Genomic DNA, 22,756 nt, shown 5'->3' with positions numbered 1-22,756 from the left:
CTGATTTCCTATCCAACGTCGATTCATATCGGAGCTCTCGGCAGGGAAAAACGGAATTCCGAGTGGGATTCTCCAACTTCAAGAATCCGGGGGATCGAATTGGGAGGCCGAAGGCTCTCGCAAAGTCTCAAACATCCGCAGACGAGACTCGGTGCAACGACGCGATCATGCCGAAATATTCGCGTGGAAAACTGCGCGCTCATTCGCGCGGACAACCATGTCTGCTTCGGCATTGGGGCGCCGGCCCACGAGCCGGCGATGCTCATTCCGTGTGCCTGACTTATGCGCTTGGCGAATCGAACAGGTGACGAAGACGAACCTTGCTTCAGACACGTTGGACATTGCAGCTTGGCTGCGTTCTCACATCCTTCTGTTTGACATTTCTCCATAGTGATTCCGTTTCCCACTGGATCACAACACCATTCGACGGATAAGGAGCGAAGTCGAAGAGTGTGCACGTTTTCGACTGCCGTAGGCAGTGTTGTTATCCTTGCCGCGGCAAGAGCGAATGGATGGATTTTTAGGCGCCCGTTCGCCCCGGGAGAGCCCAATGATGACGCGCTCGGCGCATACTCCCGGGAAAAGACCCGTTCGAAGCACAATAGTCGATCTGCGGTAAGCGGAAAGCTTGAAGATCGATATTTTCGGTGCCAGCTTCGAGGAAGTCTCAACATATGTCCCTCCCCAGTCCCTGATATGGAGCCGCTACCACATGACGCCTCGGGGGAAGCGGAAAAACGTCTTCATACGCGAACGTCTCTTATATCAATACGTGTGGGTGCTATGGGACCGGGGAACTAAGGGGTGTATCTTACACGCGGGAGTCCACTCGTTTCTCATGGATGGCTTGGACTTTCCCTATTTCGACAGAGGTCCTCCCCAGGACAATCATTTCGTTTGCCGGGAGGCCTTAAATGGACTCCAAGACTTTCCTCTTCAGATGAGAGAATTCGGCTCGCTAGTAGGCAGCGTCACAATCAATGGTATTCTCTCGACATCAGTAGGAGAATCCAGACGAAAAAAATCCACATGCTGGTCAGTGGAGGCCCGAGGGACCACAATAATCGAAAATCCATCGAAAAATCCTGAGCAACTCACTCGCTCGAGCCTAGGGAAATCATAGCACAAGACGAAATCATCCCCTGACGTACGTTCGACAACGAGACACGATGCTTGAACATATATGTACGTGTGCGAAAATGGCAGTCTACCAGGCGCCAGGGCGGCAGGATAGCAGAATCCAGTCAAGTCTGTTGATACTTCTCTCTTTGTCGCCGGGTCACGGAGCAAATGAGTCGAGCTGCTCTCCGGAATTCCCCCGACGGTATTACCCGCCTTATGGGTGGTGGTAATCAAACAATGCGAAGTGATTCTCTAATTATCCTCGATTGTGAAACTTATTCTCCAGAGGAGAGGGAACTACGAGCTCCGGGCGAGTCATATCATTTCTTCACTATCGGTTCCATCGCGCACATCCTATGCTCGAGATTTTGGTAGCGGTAAGCTTCGAGGGGAAACAAAGGAAATTGAAGCTCCCGCATTCCATGGCAAACGAACAAGCTCCTAGGGTCGCCGTGGGCCGCAACGCGCGGATGGGGGGATATCTTGCGGGGCCTGGTAGACAGGAAGTTGTATTCCGCGTGTTCTCGTTCGGGCGCCGGAAGTGAGCATTGCCCGGGTTATGAGCAGTCGCGGAGGCCCTGTGCCCCCTATCGCTGTGATAACGTGAGGTGGTAGGCGGACATGCAAGCCCAAACCACCAACGGGACCCGCCGTAGCTTCCGGAAGTTTCCAGAACACGCTCCACAACGGCACTGACAAAGCAGGGACCCAGTATGTCGCTGTTCACTATTAAGAATGATGACGCTGTGGAGCATTGCGGGAATTATTTCCGAGGAGGTTTTCGAATTTAGACCGTTGCCCCTTCCGCGACCCCGAGAACTGTTCACGCTCCGAGACTGTCCCTGGATTATTTGAGATCAACTTTCTTCCTCGGAGTATGGTACTCCCGGGTACTCCCTGGTACTCAGACCATGGTTGTTAACGAGACAGATCTCGAACATTCATATTATAAATAAATCCGATCTGCAGGGGAGTTGGATAGGTTCCTAGGTTCCTCAGCTCTTTACGAGTGATGTTCAATACTCTTGATGCTTCTCCGCAGAATGTGCGAGACGTCGTTTCCTGGCCAAAGTTGGAAAGGCTGTCCTGATTCGACAGAGTTCGGACTTCGACGGTGCCTGGGGTCGAGACAGCTTCAAGAGGACGTTCAACAGCTCCAAAGCGTTCGTAACCCTTAGCGTGGACCCCAATACGCTCCTCGAGTTCGTCAATGGAAAACTTTTCAAAAGGTAGGAAATCCTCCAACCCCCCGATTCCTGCCCAACGCGAAGGCTCTGCGAGTTTTCCACACTTCTGAAAGGAAACCTCTCCCGTCTCGCTCCGGCTTCTCCGGCGTTTCCTTATAGGCGTCTCTATGAGCTCTCTGAAAGCAGTCGCCGCGATAGAGAATCGGCTACAGAGGTAGTCTCGTTCACGTTGCTAAGAATGCCGTGACTAATGCCTATCGGAGCTGAGGACTCCTCTTAAGTTCCGGCCTTTCCGCTTCCAGACATGGGCTGCCCTATCCGTTCAGGGGGAATTCTCACGTCATCTATAACAATGTATTCTTCTATCATCAATTGAACACTCGGAGCATAGTCCGGTACGATCTTGTGAATAAAACTTCCGCAGCTCTGGACATCGAAGACGTCACATTCGGCAAATCTTCAAGGTAAAGTTTCCTCATAGCCTCGCTAGTCTTTCACGTACCAGAATCTCTCACAGAATGTCTGGAGCTGCTTTCGAGCTCCGCAGGGCGAACAAAAAAAAGTTTAATTCACGAGGAGCGACAGGCTCGGCACGCCGCTAGGGACTTTTGCCTCGGATCTAGACTCGAGGCCTCGCTCGGTGTCATGTCAAAGATTGTTCCTCTTATTCACGCGAGCTGACGCTCAGGCCGCCGTCGCGACCAATTCGCAAGTAATCTGCCGATTTGGCTGAGACGTGTCCCCGGGCTCCTTCCCGGGAAAATAATGACACCCACCTCTGGAAGTAACGAAGATCATTCAGGATTCCTTCATGCGGGAAAATTTTCCTCGGGGGTTTGAAATATCTCTCGAGGAGTTGAAATCCGGGCTCCGGGACCTCTTCCCCGGAGTACCTCTCAATTGATTCCGAGCATATTGTATGTGACTTTGCTCTGAGTGTCCAGAGATACCTTGGAAGATGCGGGAAATCCTTGTTTACGGAACCGCAAACTCTCTCATAGGATTTGTCTAGATGTGGTGCCCTCCACAAGCCGTAAGAAATGTTTAGATCGTCGTAGTCGAGATGTATTGCTCCGAGGTGTGGTTCGTTGCGGTACTCTGTTCCTCGTGGGAACGAGTCTCCCGAGCTCACGCATTCTTCGCTTGTTAGTTCGTCAGTCGTAGATTGGTTTTTGGCTTGACGGGTCGGTTTGTTGACTCCCCTTTGCGCGGCGCTCGACTTAGATCGAGGCGGAGCATAATGAGATGCCTTCATTCTTAGCCACCGCCGCTCTTGATTTGCATAGCGGAACGTTGTGAGGGGGAATAAAGGAAAGATGAAACAGAGACGGGCTCCCGGTGAACGCCTCGTTAAGTAAGAGAACGAACACGAGGAGGAGACTACAGGAATGCGAGCAACGAGCCCGAAGAGGCCAAGAAGGATGACCGTAGGAACGATGCGAACTATATTCCTGAAGCCTGAGTCTCATTTTACCTTTGAGTCCCCAAACCCGATCCGTAGCCGAGGCCATCAGCTCGAAGTTTCCACGAGGCACGACACTAAAGTGACGCGACGTCTTTCCGCAGGCATTTGTACGCGACACGGAAGAATCACGTTGATATCATGGCAGATGAAAACGGGCTCTGGGCCGTCTACGCATCGGACAAGTCGACGAACACGATGGTCCTGAAATTCGACGAGACCTCCATGAAAGTCGAGCGGGTCTGGAATCTGACGCTCGATCATCACGCTGTCGGAGAAATGTTCATCGTGTGCGGCGTCCTTTACGGAGTTAGCAGCGTCACCGAAGGCGTTACCCATATAAACTTCGCTTTCGATCTCTACCTCGAGCAGAGCTTACCGGTCAACCTCAACTTCACCAACCCGTATCGTAACACATCAATGATCACCTACAACCCGGCGGAGAGCGGCCTCTACACGTGGGATCATGGACATCAACTGTTCTACCCATTGTTGTTTACCCAGAATGTGGATATTAATCCTATGGCTCCGATTTATCCCCATTTTCGTACAGAAAGCGCCGATAGTGAATAATGGCATCCAGGAAAGGGAGCCCAGAGGTTGGCATAGATTCAAATCTGACGCCTTCGACATGAATTTGATTTTATATTTGTCAAAAGTTGAGGAGTCTGCCAACGTTCTAAGAACGCACAATAAAGCATTTTTGAGACACACACATAAGTTCGCGACTGAGGCGGGCACATGATCCCTGAAAGCCCCTCGATGATGGGGGGCGCCCAGAGGACACCATGATCGGCTGAAAAGACGTCAAGAGAATGAAAGGGAAATGATTGATGTGAATAATTACTGAATTTTATCCCTCCTATAGAATAAAAGCGCTATGTCTGTCCGTCTGTGTGCCATGTTTCGACTGTCCCGTATCGCGAATGTTTCGGAAGATGTGGGACGATCTCGTCTCGTGAAAGCTTGCTCTTTTCCCTCTTATTCATCTTCTATATTCTTGCTGTTCTTGCTGCCCATGCAGTATACGGATATCGTCGCCACCTCGGAAGGGATGAATAAAGGGATCAGCCATCAGAATGCACCCTCTCGTGCTTTGAAATGTCCATCCGAAAACGTTGAGCGATTCCGAAGATTCAGGAGTTCTCCGATTCACTCGTACCCCGGCAAGCGGTATCCCGCCGACTAAGGAGTCTTCCTGCATCCGTAGAATGGTCTCGGAGCGTCATCTTCCCTCTTTGACATGCGGTTCGGAACTGGATCCAGAAGGCAGTCCTGGGATGCCTCGCTGGCGCCCCCCGATCTATCTATGAGCCGGATCTCAATCCGAGAGATACAGTCATCTGTCGCGTCACAAACAATACTCAGATTACAGGATGGAATCTCCGGGAGCACCCTTCTCCGAACTTCTCCATGGTCGAGGGCGAAAGAGTTCGGGTCCCCTGCGAACTAGCTTCCCGGCAAATGACTTCTCTGCCAGAAATCCCGGTACCCGGGCGAACCCAGGAAAGAAGCGCGGCACGCGGGAATGCCTCTTAACGGCATGTGGTTCAATAAGGGCACAAGGATGAACGGCAAGAGCAGTGAGTGTCTACACTCTCACCGAACTTGTCTGTTGCATCACGAAATTTAGTCGCTGGCCGATGCGGTGTGATGTGTGCATGATATTTAGCGGCCGCGCTGCTCTTCCTTGACGAGATGTCGGAAACTACCTTCTCGAGACGCAAACAAAACGTAGTCTTTCTCTCTTCTCTCGTCAGCAGCTAGCTGATATATAGGTCCTCATTACGATTGAAGATTGCTGCCTTGGAAAGCACCCCGAACCTCGGCAAAAAGAACAACGGAACACCGCCACGAACGCCCCATCCTAGACAGATCTCCGACATCCCCCTGCTCTTGTCACGCTACGAGGTTTGATCGACGGAATCCTGCGGTACCTGGGAGCTTCCTCTTCGGCGGAGACTTCGAATCTGCGTCCGCGGTCTGACAGCTCGATTGAGGCTATGCCTCGTCATCCAGACGGGAGTCGCGCGGAACCGGGGTATGGTATAAGCTACAATCTTCAGCCGGGATTCATGATGATTTCGGGCTTTTCTCCCTACCCTTTTTCTGCTGCGTTCCTTCGGTCTCTTGCGAAGGGCCCTGCGAGACTCTGACACGGGCCAAGTACCGGAGGCCTACAGGCCGGCAACGGTCATGAGAATACACCCAAGTACGCGACTGGAGACTGGAGAGTATAGGTATATAACCATGGAGACCTCTTCCGGGCTCCACTAAAAGTCCTAAAGTGGTGACACTGGCTGACTTGTTTGTCCGAGATACTGTCCGCCCAAAACAACGTCAATGAAACTCAATGTTAAGGCCACCCCCCCACTCAAAAGGCGGTTTCGTATCTCATCAGATCATAAGCTGCGAGAAGCTCTCCTCTGGATTAGGAAAAATTTCGAATCCTCGTCACTACCCATGTAGCATCGCGCCTGAGCCCTTCACGTATATCTGGTCATCCATTCAGATCCCTTTGACATATTGAGAACTTGATCCGGAACGCCTGCGGTGACTTCGCGCTATCTGTTTTCTGCAGCAGACCCCTCAGCGAGGGTATGCAAGGAAGACAGCTCGCAGTCGGTCGTTCATTCTCTTTCTGTGATCGAAGCATCTATGAGCCTACCTCCCCAGGGCCTTCTGCCCTCTTTGAGTCGCTGGACTCGTTTACCGACCATTGTAGAGTACGAATCGCTAGCTTTGGCATGTTCTAAGACTGGGTCGTGCACGGCCGCCAGGATCAAGAGGAGGTCCGTGCTTCCACTGCAGAGGATTCCTGCGAGCAGAAATTTACGACATAATCAAACCGACTTCTCCATCGTTCCACCACGAACCACCCCTGTCGAAGACCACGCACATATAGTGATTCCGATTGATTGAGGTCGCTTTCCAGATCAAGCAGTAGGACACCACCCACCTTCCTGGAACCCTTCTAAACCGTCCCCGTCAATTGACCCCCTGTTCATGGATATTGTTGGGAAGAGCGCCGAGCACCACCCTGCTTCTTCCATCGTCCGAAGCAACGCGTTGTGAGCTCGATTAGTCAGAGAAGGATCTGGGGGAAATCACCAAACGATCAACTCTGTTCCGTTACTTCTCGGGTTTATTTCTCTTCCGACACTTCAGCAGTTTCCGGCGCTGATGTCCTCATCTCCCTCGATCCGTTCTCCAACTATATGATCACCATCATCGGCTCCCTCCTCGCAGGTTTCCGCCTCAGAAACGAAGTTCCTCGTCCCTCATACTAGTTTTAACAAACTTCAAGCCCGGACCCCCGAAAGAGAAGCACTCCCCTCGGGATCCGAACCGATTCCAAAATTCTACGACAGCATTGGGAAGTTGCTAGCCTACGACTAGGGTAGTGTCAGACGTGAATTTGTGTTCTGGAACTTCGAGGTTCAAGGGCGCGGGTCCGAGCCGGATGCGACCCGATCCGTCGTAGTGGGAGCCGTGGCAGGGGCAATAGTAGCCCCCGTAGTTTCCTGCGTTCGCAATGGGCACACAACCGAGATGCGTGCACACCCCGAGAACGACAAGGAATTTAGGATTGGCCGTGCGATCGCTGTCGTTCTGCGGGTCGCGGAGTTCAGCGAGGTTCACAGCTGCTTCCCGCTTGATTTCTTCATCAGTTCGGTGCCTCACAAACAGCGGCTTCCCACGCCACTTGAACGTGACGTTTTTACCTGAAAGAGAGTGAGACGTCAGCGTGAATCCCCGGTGAGAATGCGAGTGAGCTTCACCTCACACGTTGGAGAATGCTCATTTCAGTGCACCGCTGTCCTGGCTATGGGAACCGACAAACGCACCTTCGGGAATGGACGTCACATCGATCTCGATCTTTGCCAGCGCCAGAATATCGGCAGATGCCGCCATGGCTTCCACGAAGAAGGCCACTGTATTCTTTGCCGAGTACAGACCGGCAACGCCAACTGCAGCGCCAGCGACGTACGATCCGACAGAGACCTTGCTCTCCCTGGAGTTTTTGGTGACGGTCTTGCGGTCGTCCGGACGGTAGTGATCGAAATTCGGAACCTTCAGATCCGTGTGAGCCAGTCGTATCTGGCACGGGGCCGTTAGAGATCCCGAGACGGCGAGCATGCTTGATCGCTGAGGGAGCGACCTAGCAAGGGCACTAGCGGTGATGGCTGGTCCCTCGTGGGGACCGTTCTCGTGTTTGAGCTCATTGACGGCTCGAGCCACGGGCCGGCTCTGAGAGGGAACCACGCTGCTGGTCGCCTTCAGAAACTGCCCGATTTGCGATGACTTGCCTCGAACCGATATCATTTTCGGATTCTCTAGCAAGAACAGTACACTGTTCACCAACAAACCCTTCAAGATGACCTGAGACCTGAGGTGGTCGTCGATTGTTTACATGGGTCTGTGATCTTTGCCTGATTCGAAACAGTGGTGACCGCAGCGGGCGGGCGGGCAGGACTCTCTCTCAGCAGGACGTGGTAGGGCCACTGATGTTTCGCTCTTTCTATCGTACGTCAGGATCTCTGCTCCCCCATTCCAGGGAATGAGCGGGAATGCAACATAGGATGCGGTTCTGCGGACAAATGAGGATTCCGAGAGGAGAAAGTGCTACGCTTTTTCTGAGGCGAGTTCGACGTCAGAGTCCCTGGATTTGATTCCATTCAAGTTCCCCGGAATCTCGAAGCTTGAGTCCCGGGGCTCACCCGCATGATCACTCCGGGATTTCGATATTTGATATGAGAGCACGATCGATCCAGGAGCTTTCTCCATCGAGATGATTCTCCCTCCCGGTTTCGAAGGGTTGAGAATCGATGGATCCGATTCAACAGTCCAGGAGCGGAAGAGACCGTTCATCGGAGGAGCGATCCCGAATCTCATGGACATTCGTGCCTTCGATTTGAGGCGAGCAGTTCTCGCGAGGGGCGATTCATCGAGTAGAATTCTAGTTCCAGGAATTCCTATCCGCTCACACAGCGGACCTGACCCTCTCACTTATACAATGATGCGCGGCGGCCGAAAGCTGCTGCCCAGCTCATGAAACGTCACTGGGGAAGCTAATCCAGAACCCTCGAATCAACTTCACTCGATTCAAATTCACGGGCATAGCCCACCGGAGACAATTCTGCTCTGTTCTCCCATCCGATTCTCGATTCGATCCGGAATAGACAGTCTCATCCAAGGAATGGCGAGCTCCCCGACAGCCGCAGAAAGTCGCTCTCGTCGCCGCTTCCTCCACCCAAACCGTCAGAGCCTACCGGCCTTGGCTGCTTCTTCGTGCCCTAATGACGTCATTGCCCTTCCCTCGGGTCTGTCCTCGTGCTGCCGAGGACTTGAACCAGGCGACGTTCTCTCGAAGCTGCAAGCGGGCTCAGACTGGCAAGGTTTGCCCTGCTTCGAGCAGCTGACGACCGACTGAGTCCGTGAGTGTGAGGCTGTGAACTTCTGGCGGCAACGAGGAGCGGCGTCTCCGGCGACAGATTGGCAGCAACAGCAGCTTCAGGAGGAGGAAATCGCGAACAACCTCTGCCATCCTAACCCGTTCGCGTGGAGAATCCTCATCCACCCATTCGAGCGATGCCGCACCTTGACAATGATGTCAAACTCGACTTCCAAGATGTCCTCATCCGACCGAAGCGGAGTGAGCTCAGCTCGAGGTCCGAGGTCAGTTTACAGAGAACGTTCAAGTTTCGGAACTCGAAACGAGAACTGAGCGGAGTCCCCGTGATTGCTGCCAATATGGACACTGTGGGTACCTTTGAGATGGCTTCGACCCTGGCGAAAAGCGAGCTCTTCACCGCGATTCACAAGCACTACACTGTCGATCAGTGGGAACAATTCGCTCAGAATCAACCGGAGACCTTGTCGAGAGTAGCGGTCTCTAGCGGCTCGAGCGAAGCGGATTTTGAGAAACTTCAGAAAATTCTCGCTGCCGTTCCCCAGCTCCAGATAATTTGTCTCGATGTCGCCAACGGTTATTCGGATAATTTCGCACTGTTCGTGCGCAGAGTACGGAACGTGTATCCGAATCACGTCATTCTGGCAGGCAACGTAGTGACGGGTGAAATCGTCGACGAACTAATTCGGAGTGGCGCCGATGTCGTCAAGGTCGGAATCGGGCCCGGGTCCGTGTGCACCACGCGAAAAAAGACCGGAGTCGGATACCCCCAGTTGAGCGCTGTCCTAGAGTGCGCGGATGCTGCGCACGGATTGGGAGGACACATCATATCGGACGGAGGATGCACTTGTCCTGGAGACGTGGCCAAAGCCTTCGGGGCCGGAGCTGATTTCGTCATGCTCGGTGGAATGCTCGCTGGTCACGAGGAGAGCGGTGGAGAAACCATCGAAGTGGATGGGAAGAAGTACAAAACCTTCTACGGTATGTCATCGGCGACGGCAATGGAGAAATACCACGGCGGTGTCGCCGAGTATCGTGCCTCGGAAGGAAAAACAATTCAGATGCCGTACCGGGGACCCGTTCAACAAACAATCTCTGACGTGCTCGGTGGGTTGCGGAGCGCATGCACATACACTGGATCCGCCAAAATCAAGGAGTTGCCTCGACGGACAACATTTATCCGAGTCAGTCGACAGCTCAATGAAATCTTCAGTGGTAGAGAAGTTTGAAATTGGATGCAAAGCTAGATGTTTCCTTACCCCGTTCGAATAAATAAATCCGAATGAATCCCGGAATCGACTTTCGCTCGGAATCGTACTCCTTTGAAATCGTCTCCGGGGGCGGCATCAGCTGGTCTCGATCCACGACATTCCAACCGAAAAAGGGAGTTCGCCGTCGTTCCCGCGTGCTACCCAGGTAGCATAAGCCCGAGGGACACACACTAGGACGAAGACCGGCGCGGCGTGCGGAATCGGTGTCTATACGAACGCGAGGCACATGACACCCGATCTCTTGATTGCGAAAGGATAGCAGAATAGCGTCCAAAAATCATCAATACGAACTTTAAAAATTCTCTCGTTCGCAAGTTCTTCCCGCATTCTTATATTCTTGTGGCGTTCGTTCTACTCCGGGCTGTGTCACTCCGTTGACTCTTTTCGAGATCGCCGGGGTCAGCCGAGAACGGTACTTGAGTCCGTCGTACAATCAGACAATTCGATATCGTGACGGAAGCTATACAAACCGACGAGTCCTAGAGAGTTTTATCTAGCGAAGACTCATCCACACAGATAATTGTGACGACAGGCTGCTCCTTCCCAAAGTTCAACAATTTATTCGTTGATTCACTACTTCTTGACATGCTAGGAACATCGTTCGTCTACCTATTCATTAAATTTACATATTCACACTCTCAACTGTCTTCCACATTCTGAAGGAGGAACCTCTCGAGGAATGGCCGACATTGCGGAAAAGCCCTTGAATCACAGCAGGAGCAGCTCTCGTAGGCAGGATGAAGCGGGTCAGGACTGGATAGAGGTCTCGAGACCTGACCTCTAGGTGGACGACTTCGAGGTCCCCCGCGGAAGACGATCCCTCGCAGATGACGCTTAGGAAGAAGACCACGAGGATACGTTGAGGCCGAATCAAGTGCAGGGAGCTGCATCATGAGACCTCTCCTGACTCCTCTCACGGATCACGGACGAACAAGACCACAGACCTGCTCGATGTCATGGGAGGTAGTTCGGGGCTGTCCAGTCCCACTGTCCACCGTGCGAGGGATCCAAGCTTCTCTTGTCAAACTTCTCCCCTCCTACAGTTGCGTCGTTCATCATTCTATTGGTACTCCTAGGAGCTGATCGAGGGTACACCGAGAGGAGTCCCGACAGCTTCATAATGCAAGTAAAACCCGAAAAACCCAAGTATCCCTGCGGGCTCGAGTTTGTGAACAAAATCCCGGGATCCCTAGAAGACTGCCCCTGATGCCGCCAAAGCATCGAATATCGATTTGAATTGTTCGAATAAAGGTTCCTCTGCGCATAGGGGGAACTCGGGGGGCACTGTTTTAGTTAGTAGCACCGCCGGTATCTCTTGAAGATCCTTCCGCTCGGTGATTCTTTCCTTGTACACAAGGTCGTTCTCACGATGGCGTTTCTTGAACTCCTGCTCGATGACAGCGGCTTGCTTCTTCCAATGTGTCCCGAAAACGAGGATCGTCACGAAATTCGCGTATTTATTGGCTTTTACGAACATCTCCATGGCGAGCTGTAGTCGAGCCAGCTCATCCCCGACGCGTTTCTCAGAGCTGTCCGCTCGCGCTTGATGATACTGAGCCAGTCCTTTGAAAGCGTACTCCTTAAACTGGATCACGAAGGACCACTGATCGCTGCACGGTTGATGTTTTTTCATGTGTTTCCATGACGCTTCGTAGAGATCGGCGCTTGCTTGACTCAGCTTGGCCAAGATTGTCGGGGAATAATTGCTGTCGGAATACGCTTTTAAGTAAACACATTCCTGTGCTTGACCGAGGGCGAGCTTCTCGAGCGCTTGTAATGAGTCACTCATCAAGTCGGTGGTCATGCCCGTCATCGAAGCTACCCGGCTCACGTGTCTGATGTACTGAAAGATACCGGCACTTCTCTGCAGGGCCTTAATCCCTTCCCGGAGATCTTCTTCTCTCATGGATTCCGCCAGCTCAGCCGCACGTCTCGACAGACACGCTGCCAGATTGAACAGCGCACAGGCTTTTTCGAATGACAGCGTATCGCTCGTGTAGTAGGTGTGGTACGTGATGATGCTCCCGCTCGGGAAAGCGTTTTTCCACGTAGATTGGACACAGAGTTTCTGGGGCGGTAGGAGCGACTCGAGACTCCACAAGCCATCCAAGTAACGACTCAGAGCTTCCTCGAGGGAAACTCCTACCGTCAATCGTTGGTGTCCAGAGACCGCATCGATGCGCAGGGTGTCCAGCTGCTTCAGGGCTCCACTGAATAGATTCCGAGTTTCCGCGTCAACTGAAACTCCGAGCACTTGTTCCAGAGACTCCTTGAAACTCAGAGCCTCCGTGCCCTTCTGAGGTGTTGCAAGGAAACCTGCCATCTTTAGAGCGAGCACTTGGTGGCTGCTGATGTTGGTTGGACTTCGTGTCCGAGGCTCCGGATTCACATGGAGTATGCCTGGGACCACCAAAGGCGGGCGCCGCCAGCTATACCAAGATTCGGAGGCTGACGAACGATGTGGGCAAACAGTTCTTTCTCGAATTTCATCAGATGAGTTTACGTCCAGCCGATATCAGCAGCTGATCCACTTACTCATTTCCATTGAGCGAGGAGGTTGGCGCGCTTAGTCACTTGAAGCAACGACGCGCGAACTTCAAAAAGGAATATTGCGATCGCGAACTCGCACTCTCAGGGAGAGCATAGGCGATCTGCGGTCTCGGGATCTTTGAGGAGTCGTTCCCGAGTGAAATGAGCTCGATCTGCTGCCAGTTCGATTTTCTTGCTGAAAACTGAGGCTCGGACCAACAACTCCCTTTGTGAGTCTTGTATTACCTCCAGTCCACCCGGACTCAAGGGGATACGAGCAGCGATTACACACAGTCAGAGTCTCTGCTGTAGGAAGTGAGATTCAAGTCCCATTTTCGCGCCTGCCCCTCCTTGAAGCCCGCTTGCGTTCTAGAGATGCTGACCACATTCATTGCATATGCGCTCATTGTGACAGCTCCTGGGCAGCGTCATGGGAATCGCAGTGCGCGCGACCGGTCGGTTTAGAAAGACACAACGAGTTTTCTTTGCTAGGCGTTTTATTTGCTTCCAAGTTCTTCTCACATAGATTATGCGGCTCTCGTCTCCGCCTACACACGAGAGACCGAAACATCATGACTCTCCAAAATCCCGGCGTGAGCTTTACAAATCTCGAGTTCTTTTTTACATTTTTTTGCTCTATCTGTTTCTTACAAAAGATGATGTCGACAAAGCTCCATTATCTATACAGATCTCGAGCCCTGCTTATTTAGCGGCTCATCTCGGGTTTTTATTCGTTTGCATCAATTCTGATGTGTCCCCTCGCTCCATGACGTTGCGATACAAATTCAATCATCATCATAACCACACCAAGCATGCGTTTGAAATCCATGACTTCGCTCGACGCGCACACACACAAATGAGCGGGTATCCTGCTCGCATCAACCGTCTGTCTCGATAAGCTCAAACCTCTAAACTAAACTCTTCTCCGCAGATAGGAAGAATCGAAGATTATACGCTCGTTCACTCGTTTTTCTTGAAAAATAAAAGGAGTTCATTTGCATTGAATCGCTATTCATTGTCAGAAAATATTGCGAGGATCTTCGACGGATCTCTTCCTGTTCTTCCTTCGCTTTTCTCTATCCGATGAGCGAGATACCGGACGTGCGCAGAGACGAATCCTCCAGCTATTCCTCCGAAGCGCTTGGATCCGAGGCTCACAATCACTAATGAGTACCAAATTTTGGCCAACAGAAAGCCGATCGAAAGCCAGACGCTGTTTGCATAGTATCTAGATCTTCGTATTGCGTGAATCTCCGGAGTCACTAATCATCCGGGCGCGGCGGTGGTACTACTACTTCCCCATCCATCGGATCATTCCTGCACGAGACGCTCCTTTGTTGGAGAACTCGACAGGGAGTTCGATCGCCTTCAGGGGCTCGCTTGCCCGATATATCGTCAGATGTTCGCTATCTTCCTCTCATTTCTCTCGCTGATATACACCGACGGACGGTCAGTCAGTCAGTTAGTGAGCCATAAACTCGGTCGAGTCCTCTGAAGAGGATCTTTCATCGATCCGGTGATCGGCTTCAGGTCCTCTCCGAGCGCTTCGGGATGCGCTTCGGGATTCCCAGGCGATGGTCGATTTGATCGACTCTAATGACTCAATCTTGACCAACGAATCTTTGATCCCTGCGAGATCCGTTCCCGCCGTCAATGTCCCCGCGAAGTTTTTCATCTAATCAGAGATGTTCGATTAAATCTCCCGACCTGTAGAATGATGCTTTTCTCGCGTATTCGCTCGTTTCGAATCCCCATAGGAGTTTCTTGCACAGTGTTTACACAAAATCAGTAGCATCCAGCGAGTCGATGTCGCACCGACAACCATCAACCGTTGCATGATTCCCGCACACCATCATCCATATCGATCAATAACAACAATATTGAGTTACACGATTGTACAAGCCCGGTGATTCACCTGGTACGTGGTTATATCCTCTCATTCGCCTCCCGTACTGGCTTTTGCTAGATTCGAGAAAGGACGATCCTTTGAAACCCGTACAGATAGACCTGTCATATAGACGAGATCCCGATCCCGGGAACTGTAACGCAAGTACGCCTTTGTGTCTGCACGCATTGTCAGCCTTTAAATTAGAGCAAAGTCCTCCAGAAGAACAGGGGGTGTTCGGGAAGAGAACGCTATGTGTGAACCGCCAACTCGACGCTTGGAAATGAGCCGGAAAGAACGATGCGGTTTCGCGTGTTTTCCCGCGAGAACCGATTCATGTTTCGGCATGCTTTCAGCAGCCCAGTCCGTTGACTGTGTGTGAGGCGGTGATCTCGGCATGTCTCGATGGCTGCTTGAGGGCACGCGAACAATTACCGCGCTACACGATTTACCAGCGATGCTCTGACTTTCAGTCTGGACGTGGCTTCGGGAATTTCCTTCCTCTCTCGGAATCTTCCGCTCATTTCATACGCATTCCCTCCTCCAAGTCGCTCGCTCGAGAACTTCGAGGAGAAATACGAGAGAGTCAGAGCGACGAGCCAGCAGACGCCAAAGAAGATCTGCTTTGAGATTCTTGCCTGTCATATCTTCAGCAAAGCAGATCTTACCGACACCAGTTTATGTGTATTCGTCTCAGCAGCCCCCGCTCGCGCTGTCGTTTGTGTGTCCAGTCGGTCGAGAGCGATCGCGGAAATCTTCGAAATTCACTAAAGTCTTTTCTGGCACGCTAAAATGAGCGATAATAGAAATCGTGCTCCATTCCGCTAGGAATCAGGATCCACTCGTTAGAGATGAACCCCTTCCGCACAAGTCGAGCCGAAACAAGCGATACGCTCAAGACCTGAACGCCGATCGTTTTCGCCAAGGTAACGGCTCTTCGTGAGATGAGCGAGAGACATTCGATGACGCATGAGAGCCGTGTTCGCGCTCCGCCATGGTATCGATTGCTCGCTCGTTTCATCCTGGGAATCAAACAGATCAGAACGAATTCAATCGTTCGATCGCCGTCCAAAGCTCTCGATACGAGCATCGAGTAAACGTTGAGCGGTATCTTCCTCTCGAGATGAGATACGGACGAAAAACAACTAGTCGAGGACACTGCAGGAAAAAGGGACCATATCGGTCAAATCACGGCTTGTGGGAGGCGTCAATTGAAAGGGAGCCAACAAGCATTCGGGTGGCATAGAGACTCGATGAGCTCGTAACCCGCATCGACGAAACCGCATCGAGGCCATCGATCATTGCACTTATCTTTCTTCTGCATGATGTGTTTGTCTTTTTCTCGCCGTTTCTCTATCCGTCCTTACGCCAGTTTTTCCCTAAATACAACAATAAACTTTCCGTAGGCCTGTACGGAAGCTACGGCCAGAACGCGAGTCCAGCCGGGCTTCTCAGCGTAACGAACACGAGATCAGAGCCTGGACGAGCAACAACGACGGTCACTATGTATGTCTCATCATTGAACAAGCTTTATAGGTTTGTATCGATGCAAACTACGCGCATCGATCCTTTGTGAACGGACGACGACTTCGTGTGAGCCACTCGAGAATGAATGAAGAAAAAAGTTCACTAGATTGTACAGTGGCTAAATTATCTCCTACATCCGATTAGTCGACCGACCAACCTTATTCCTACTTCGTCTCTCCATGTTACCAGGCCCCCGTCTCTGGCTCGAGATGCCGTTCATATGGCTCTGATGATTTTGGCTCGTGAGGGGGCTCTGTTGCTGAGGGCCCAATGGCGGCGACGAATGTTGGTTAAAATGATGTGGGGGCTGATGGTGCACGACAGTCGATTGATGGTGCACGGTGACTGGCGCATGGTTATGCCGGCTTTGGCTCTCCTCGCAGTCCTGCGGAGGGTTGAAAACGTTCACGTGAGAATCATTATTATCGGCCAGTAATCTGCAATCATTTCGCAACGGAGGGTTCCCCATGTGATAGGAAGGAGGATGGAGTGTCCTGGTTCCATCTTTGAGGCGGTGAGATAAACTAAGAGAAATTTAATCGAAACACTCACGGAGCTCTCAGGATCGATATCGCTTCGGCTCTCTTCGTCGTCTTCTTCTTCTTCCTCGTCATGCCAACTAGCCTTGTCGGAGGCGACTGAGCTGCGGGACGACGAGCACGATTCTCCGTTTCCTGACGACGGGTAGACCGAGAGACTTCGCTTGCCGCTATCCCAGCTCCCACTTCCGTTCGATTGCGCATATCTGGGATGGAAGATTGTGGGTCAGGTTCGGAGAAAAATAGCATACGGAGCCTCCAGCGACGTGGCGACCCGACCAATGGAAATATGTTCCACGACGAGGCTCACCTTTGGTTATTGTTGTTGTTATTGTTATTATTGATGTTATTCGTCCCGTGTCGATAATGTCCGTTTGAGTGATGATTCAGACTATGTTCTCGGTAAACCCGCGGCAGTCGGTGGTTCAATTCAATTTCATCCTGGGAATCATTGAGTTCTTCTAATGAGCTCGAAGCTCTCGTCCGGACCGGCGAGAAGGTCGAGTCGAGCCACAGACGGTAGTCGATGACTGCGTCTGTGATACGAATGACCCGACCGAGAATCCTGTGGAGCGGGAACAGTATTTTTGAATGAGCAAAGATCCCCCTCGCCCCATGAAACACGACCCGTTTCAGCTCAGAATGACTTGGGATGAATCCACCATACGACTCACGTTTCTTTGAGATCGACCGCGGTCTCGTAGGATGGATGCACCGCGAGTTCGAGTTTGCTGAACGCGGCGTCGAAAGCTTTTTGTACGTTTAGCGCGCCGTAAGAACTTCGGCCGATGTCGTTGCCGGGCGTTAGTGGATCTTCGATGCATAGAATCGATGATGTATCGTGAATGACCCCCGCTCCCGAAGTCTGTCCTTGAGCGGTGGCCATTTCTCTCTGGAGGGCTTCTTTGGACATGTAGCTCCCTCCGTCCTTTATACGAATACCAACTTCGGCATAATTAAAGTAACGACCGTACAACTCGAAGAACTCTAGCAGAAGAACGCCCAAGTTGACGTTCGACAGCGGCGACTGCAACTCTTTGATGCGCAGATGCCGCTGGAGGAAGGAAACAACGAGGAGGATTAAACTGTACGATGAAATGCCGCCCGTGAACACTTCGTTGAGATCTCGTTGCAAGAGGTACTGCTTTAGCACAAATACGAGCTTGGGTAGAGGGGGGAATGTTTTACAAAAATCCTTGATCAGCTTCGCTGATTTGACTCCGTTTTTCTGGTTGAATGATATGTCCACCTGCGAGGAAAATCAATCTTGGTCACGGGGGAAACGATCGCACAGTTTTCACGCCGACGCCGTACATCTCTCGCTTTGAGCCCAACTAGCGGAGGGCACGTGAACTGACCTTGACGTTTGTGCTTTGCTCGGTGAATTTAACAATTGGGACCGATGCTCGGTCGAGAACTTTAATGGTAGAGGCGGAAGCAATTTTCTCTTGGATCAAAGCTTTGTGAAGAGTGAACATGGGTAATGTCTCCCAATCGCCCAATATAACCTGAAAAAGAGCGTACGTAAATTCGGGGGTCCTGGGCGAGTATATTCATCATGATATACACTTAACATTCGGTTCCTCTCACCAAGTCTATATCACTAGTGGGAAGGTAGAGGCCGGTACAAAAACTCCCGAAAACCTCGCACTGGGCCTGGGGCCAAAGTTGTCTCACAACTTCTTTGACACGGTTTACGACTTCTTGCCGCACTTGATGTTCCGTCCTCGTTGGTTTAATGTACTCGTAGAATTCTTCGATCTCTTCGTGGAGCCTGCTCTCAGGAAGGAAGAGAAATATATTATTCGTTCATCGGCATTCGAGTATGACAGAAATAGGCGTCACAGCGCGCAGGACGCACAGAACGAGATGAATTCGTGGGAATCCTAATCCGCCAGAATAATTCCATTTTTCAAAGAATAGATAATAATACGGAGGAACTAAGCGTAGGGAACCGTGTTCGGATCGCCCCGAAAGAAGTATATATTTCTCATCAGAAGCGGATATGCTGCGACCTCGAGATTGGAGCCGGCAGGGGTTCAGAGGTCCAGGACCATCCAGAGATGGACGTCGTCACGGAGCTTATGGCCAGGATTAGCGTCGACCCAGCTCCGCTCGTCTCGTATACAATATCATGACCCTATATGTCCGCTGCCCCCCGCACACTCACCCGACGATCCCACGCGAGTAGATTCTCCCAGGTCTCCGCCAGGGTGTACCGCCATACTTGCTTATCAATTGTGGGTTGCGATTCAGCGCGAAAGTCGAGGCTCGATTGGTCTTCGACCTATCTTTTGCGTAACCATATTTGTTTTCCATTGTTCCGCTCGTAACGGAGCCGAGAGGAATGAAGTCGTGGTTATCGGCAACACCTGCAAACACAAAGATACGGGTAGGAAGAATTCTCCATGATCGACGACACCTCGAAAATCCGTAGAACGTCGATCCTGGGTGAGTCCTTCGGTATAGTCGGAGCCTCGGCATCGAATTGGCGCACTGTGTGAAGCGTGGCGAACTCTGACGTCAGAATATTCGTGAACATTTGTCTGTTTAAGAGGAGGGTACAACAATGGAGGATACGACTCTCGAGGCTAGTTCTGTCAACTCGCATCGAGCGCTTCATGGTGGGACGCCGAGCGACTGGCGGACTGATTGAATCGCATCGAGGGCCACCCGGAAGACTGGCCGAAGTCACCTGGCCTCCAATCCCAGGTCTTCCCGCGTCAAAACGGGAGAACAGTTCGTGATCGGCGAAATAAACCTCTCGAAGAACTTCAGTAGGCACAGAGCTGTGACGAAATTTGTCCGATCGGCCGCTTTGCCCTCTGTATGCGCCCAGGTGAATAAGGGTAGTCCGGGGGCGAGGAAAGCCGCGCCCGTCCTCGTAGGATACGAGTCGCGGCAGCGGATTTCTCAGTTGGAGAGAGAAGCTCCCTTCTATCTACCTACGTTGGAGGACAATGAGTGGATCGCCTCTCGATCGGCATTTGAGCGGAGTCCGCACATGGAACGGATCGATAATCATACCTGCAGTGACAGGGTCTACGGATCGTCTGACAACTTGGAGAAATTCCGCAAGTCGAATCACAAGTGCCATGGTAAGGGTGAGAACGAGCAGACTTCGTTCTCCGAAATGACCGGGTGCTTATTGACAAGATTCTCGACACCAAGCTTGTCGGGTAAGGCCTCTGTGGCCTCTCAGCTAAGAAGTCGGCCACTGCGACTTCTAAGTGACGGCCAGCGCTCTCGGGAACCTTCTCCCTCAGACACTGAGGGTACTCGTTTCTAATCGGATACAAATCTCATTCTAATTTTTCGGCCGAAACAGATCGATAGTATCTCCCGGGCCTGAATACCCCTCTTCGATAACGAAAATCGTCATCGGAACGACATTCGAGAAAATCCGCGTCGATGCAGAGTCTATTACGTGACCCCCTACCCTTCCCGAGGGGGGCAAGTCCCCCCCCCCCTCCTCGTCATGATTGCGCCGTCGCATATGGCGTTTGAGCTAGCTCTACAGACAGTATATCCTCCCGTCAAGAATTTTTCGAATGTCGCAGAGTCGCGCGGTAGGTCACACAGAGGGACAGACAGACTGTCGGAACCACCGGCAGTCGGATAGACGGACAGATGAGCGCAGATCGAGCGAGGGAGCGACCAGCGGCGAGCCAGCCAACAAACTAGGCGATCGACCAACCGACTGATTGACCCGTATTAAAAACGCACCCACCTCGTCTAACCAAATATTTGCTCAAAAGATGACTAGTTTGTTTAGAATGACGAACGATTCACCATAGGTGTTCGGATGAACGCTCACCATCCATAATTCTTTCCCAGAGCTGTTGCGCTGGACCTTGTTGTTCTGGTTGATACCACCCGATATTCGGATCCATCAGATTACACGAGAGAACGAGATGTTCCCAATGATGCCTGAAATGAAATTAGAAAATGGATCTCTCACTCGCAATGTCTGGACGAGAGTCTCCGATCCCAGACGCGCGAAGTCGACCTCCCGTCGAATGGGGAATTTCCCGGATGAGAAAGTCACCTAGCATACTGGGCTCCTGATTTCTCTCGAGCCGGCAACGCTCCGTCACTCCGAACTCCTCCAGCTCATCACGCTAATCGAGAGTCGGCAAACGAAGGCGCACGCTTACGAAACTTCGGGAGAAGAGCAACCTATTCGGCGTGAGCGATACGCCAAGAGCAATACTGGTGGCTCGAACGGCGGCTCCCGAGTTCGAACGGCGGCTCCCCCTGATTCAGATCTCAGTCAGCAGGGATTAGGCGTCAGAATCCAGGGTCTTCACGTCAGATCCTCCATGGGGCTGTAATTCAATTCACGCTCAAATCCCCATCACGAGCACAGCGAATTCCGGCCGAGCGCCTGGCTATTCCTCGTTTCGACCGAGTCTCTAGCTTTCGGCCGAACACATAGCAACACGCGGCTGAGCTCCGTCAGGGAACGCGACAGCTGATCGGAGCATGGCGTATCGAACAAACCTCTAGGTACTCAGTAAACGAGATCGGTTCCACACGAAACGATTGAGAAACGAAGACTCAGAGCGACATCCAGTTTCCTTCCTGTGGGATCCGATAGCGAGCGGAGGACGATCGTTTGAATATGTGAGATTCGCTACGTTCAAGGTACGTGCTCCACATTGATGTTTTATGATAGGGAGTCAGGTGTGCCATGTGAGACGACAGCCAAAACACTCGGATGAACTCCGAGACCATCCAGCGTTCGACCCGATTTGCGCCTCACTTAGATTGGGACCCGGAATCCTCACGCCTCAGTGGCGAAATGAGAAGCTCGACCAATTCGCATGTGTTCTGATGAAGAGTTCCAGAGCGCGTTCTGCCTCACAGATGGGGCGTTTTTGGAGCGGATGCCCGAAGGGAGCCCAATAGCGATCATATGGTGGGTCTCCTCCGGATCGGAACGAGGTCGAATCGCGCACCGAATTTCACATTTGGGAAAACTCGCGAGAAGGAGCCAGCTCGAGTATTCGAAGTTATCTCTTTCAGGCGGAGAACCGAACGGATGAATTATGTTCTGAGAGCGCTCAGTGGAGATCTCCCGGATCGCAGTCTCCAACAATTTGGTACGGGAACATTTCGAACGCGAAGAGTTCGATCATTGGGGGGGGAAAGGGAGTCGAGGAGTCTCGCGGCTCTTTTCCTGGTTGGGCCATACCCACTCTCTAATGGGCCTCGACATCCGTTCCGCTCGGAGATCATCGCGGACCGTCGCGAGTCGCGAGCACTCGATTTCCTCTTACCTTCAACTTTCGACGTCCCGTTGCTAATGAGAAATTCGAACGGGAACTGCTTGACGTGTGGTCGCCACTCACCGGGCACGACAACTTCCCACAGAATCCGTCGGACACTGGTGGCCGAACGCCACTATGGAGACTTCTCGAGCAGCCCACCAACCAACGATGTTCCACAGCAGTGGGCCAATATTCTCCTCGGCGGCGGCTGATGATCTTGTGTGTTGCTCGGATGGCGCGGCGGGCGGGGACAGTCGATGGCGGGCTTTTCGCTTTCCGGCGGACACGATATGCGAGGTTTCCTCTCTGGTATAGCCTGCGTCGGGAACAATTATAACGTTCATCATCCAGTTCCTCGATGCAGAATGTTGAATTTTCGGGCCGTTCTGCTCCCCTCGCTGTCAACAGAGTCCGATTGGCGTCTTCGACGACAAATAATTTCGAGTCCTGACAACGGCCATGAGCCCGAGGGATCGAAACCGGAATGCAGAGTAGATTGGTGCGCTCCTTCTCGGAAGAGCGTAGGAGAAAGGAGATCGTTCGCACTT

At 52.1% G+C, this 22,756-nt stretch overlaps 6 protein-coding genes across 6 annotated transcripts in view; 2 read left to right on the top strand and 4 right to left on the bottom strand.

Moving 5' to 3' along the window:
* The window catches only part of LOC100907615 (methionine aminopeptidase 1), a 1,917-nt gene extending 1,440 nt beyond the window's left edge, over window positions 1-477 (bottom strand). Inside the window, exon 1 of the mRNA XM_003745542.2 lies at window positions 320-477. Within this exon, the coding sequence (XP_003745590.1) occupies window positions 320-389 (70 nt within the window). The 5' untranslated portion in view covers window positions 390-477. The remainder of the gene's footprint in view (window positions 1-319) is intronic.
* The window catches only part of LOC100902465 (uncharacterized), an 18,475-nt gene extending 13,832 nt beyond the window's left edge, over window positions 1-4,643 (top strand). The window contains exons 11-13 of the mRNA XM_018640404.2: window positions 2,165-2,351; window positions 2,612-2,773; window positions 3,876-4,643. Of these exons, the coding sequence (XP_018495920.2) occupies window positions 2,165-2,351; window positions 2,612-2,773; window positions 3,876-4,344 (818 nt within the window). The 3' untranslated portion in view covers window positions 4,345-4,643. The remainder of the gene's footprint in view (window positions 1-2,164; window positions 2,352-2,611; window positions 2,774-3,875) is intronic.
* Window positions 4,644-6,894: 2,251 nt separating this feature from the next.
* Window positions 6,895-8,187, bottom strand: RFeSP (Rieske iron-sulfur protein). Its single transcript, XM_003745541.2, has 2 exons — window positions 7,620-8,187; window positions 6,895-7,496 (listed from the first exon to the last, which is right to left on the bottom strand). The coding sequence occupies exons 1-2, from the start codon at window positions 8,095-8,097 to the stop codon at window positions 7,156-7,158; spliced, it is 819 nt and encodes a 272-aa protein (XP_003745589.1). The 5' UTR covers window positions 8,098-8,187; the 3' UTR covers window positions 6,895-7,155.
* Window positions 8,188-9,204: 1,017 nt separating this feature from the next.
* LOC100902322 (GMP reductase 2) lies at window positions 9,205-10,413 on the top strand. Its single transcript, XM_003745671.2, has one exon. It carries the CDS (start codon window positions 9,364-9,366, stop codon window positions 10,411-10,413), a length of 1,050 nt encoding a protein of 349 aa, XP_003745719.1. The 5' UTR covers window positions 9,205-9,363.
* A 584-nt stretch (window positions 10,414-10,997) lies between these two features.
* On the bottom strand, window positions 10,998-12,944 carry LOC100902180 (apoptosis-linked gene 2-interacting protein X 1). The gene has a single exon (XM_003745670.2). The coding sequence runs from the start codon at window positions 12,776-12,778 to the stop codon at window positions 11,645-11,647; it is 1,134 nt and encodes a 377-aa protein (XP_003745718.1). The 5' UTR covers window positions 12,779-12,944; the 3' UTR covers window positions 10,998-11,644.
* Window positions 12,945-16,397: 3,453 nt separating this feature from the next.
* Window positions 16,398-22,382, bottom strand: LOC100902031 (terminal nucleotidyltransferase 4A). The gene is made up of 10 exons (XM_029112147.1): window positions 22,218-22,382; window positions 20,753-20,865; window positions 19,106-19,307; window positions 18,526-18,709; window positions 18,294-18,443; window positions 17,610-18,184; window positions 17,406-17,500; window positions 17,246-17,333; window positions 16,949-17,141; window positions 16,398-16,781 (listed from the first exon to the last, which is right to left on the bottom strand). The coding sequence occupies exons 2-10, from the start codon at window positions 20,826-20,828 to the stop codon at window positions 16,527-16,529; spliced, it is 1,818 nt and encodes a 605-aa protein (XP_028967980.1). The 5' UTR covers window positions 20,829-20,865; window positions 22,218-22,382; the 3' UTR covers window positions 16,398-16,526.
* Between the last annotated feature and the right edge of the window lie 374 nt (window positions 22,383-22,756).

The sequence above is a fragment of the Galendromus occidentalis genome, unplaced genomic scaffold (assembly GCF_000255335.2).
Source record: "Galendromus occidentalis unplaced genomic scaffold, Mocc_1.1 scf7180000077484, whole genome shotgun sequence".
In the NCBI taxonomy this organism is placed as follows: domain Eukaryota; kingdom Metazoa; phylum Arthropoda; class Arachnida; order Mesostigmata; family Phytoseiidae; genus Galendromus; species Galendromus occidentalis.
Note: the sequence above shows the minus strand (reverse complement) of the source record. Positions and strands in the feature narration are given on the sequence as shown.

Excerpts from the sequence above, each read along its gene's own strand:
- RFeSP (XM_003745541.2), bottom strand. The coding sequence starts at position 8,097 with ATGATATCGGTTCGAGGCAAGTCATCGCAAATCGGGCAGTTTCTGAAG. Across the intron at positions 7,497-7,619 it reads TGTGACGTCCATTCCCGAAG|GTAAAAACGTCACGTTCAAG; the intron begins GTGCGTTTGTCG and ends ACTCTCTTTCAG.
- LOC100902322 (XM_003745671.2), top strand. The coding sequence starts at position 9,364 with ATGCCGCACCTTGACAATGATGTCAAACTCGACTTCCAAGATGTCCTC.
- LOC100902180 (XM_003745670.2), bottom strand. The coding sequence starts at position 12,778 with ATGGCAGGTTTCCTTGCAACACCTCAGAAGGGCACGGAGGCTCTGAGT.
- LOC100902031 (XM_029112147.1), bottom strand. The coding sequence starts at position 20,828 with ATGGATCCGAATATCGGGTGGTATCAACCAGAACAACAAGGTCCAGCG. Across the intron at positions 19,308-20,752 it reads CTGGGAAAGAATTATGGATG|GTGTTGCCGATAACCACGAC; the intron begins GTGAGCGTTCAT and ends TTGTGTTTGCAG. Across the intron at positions 17,334-17,405 it reads GGTCCGGACGAGAGCTTCGA|AACATAGTCTGAATCATCAC; the intron begins GCTCATTAGAAG and ends GGGTTTACCGAG.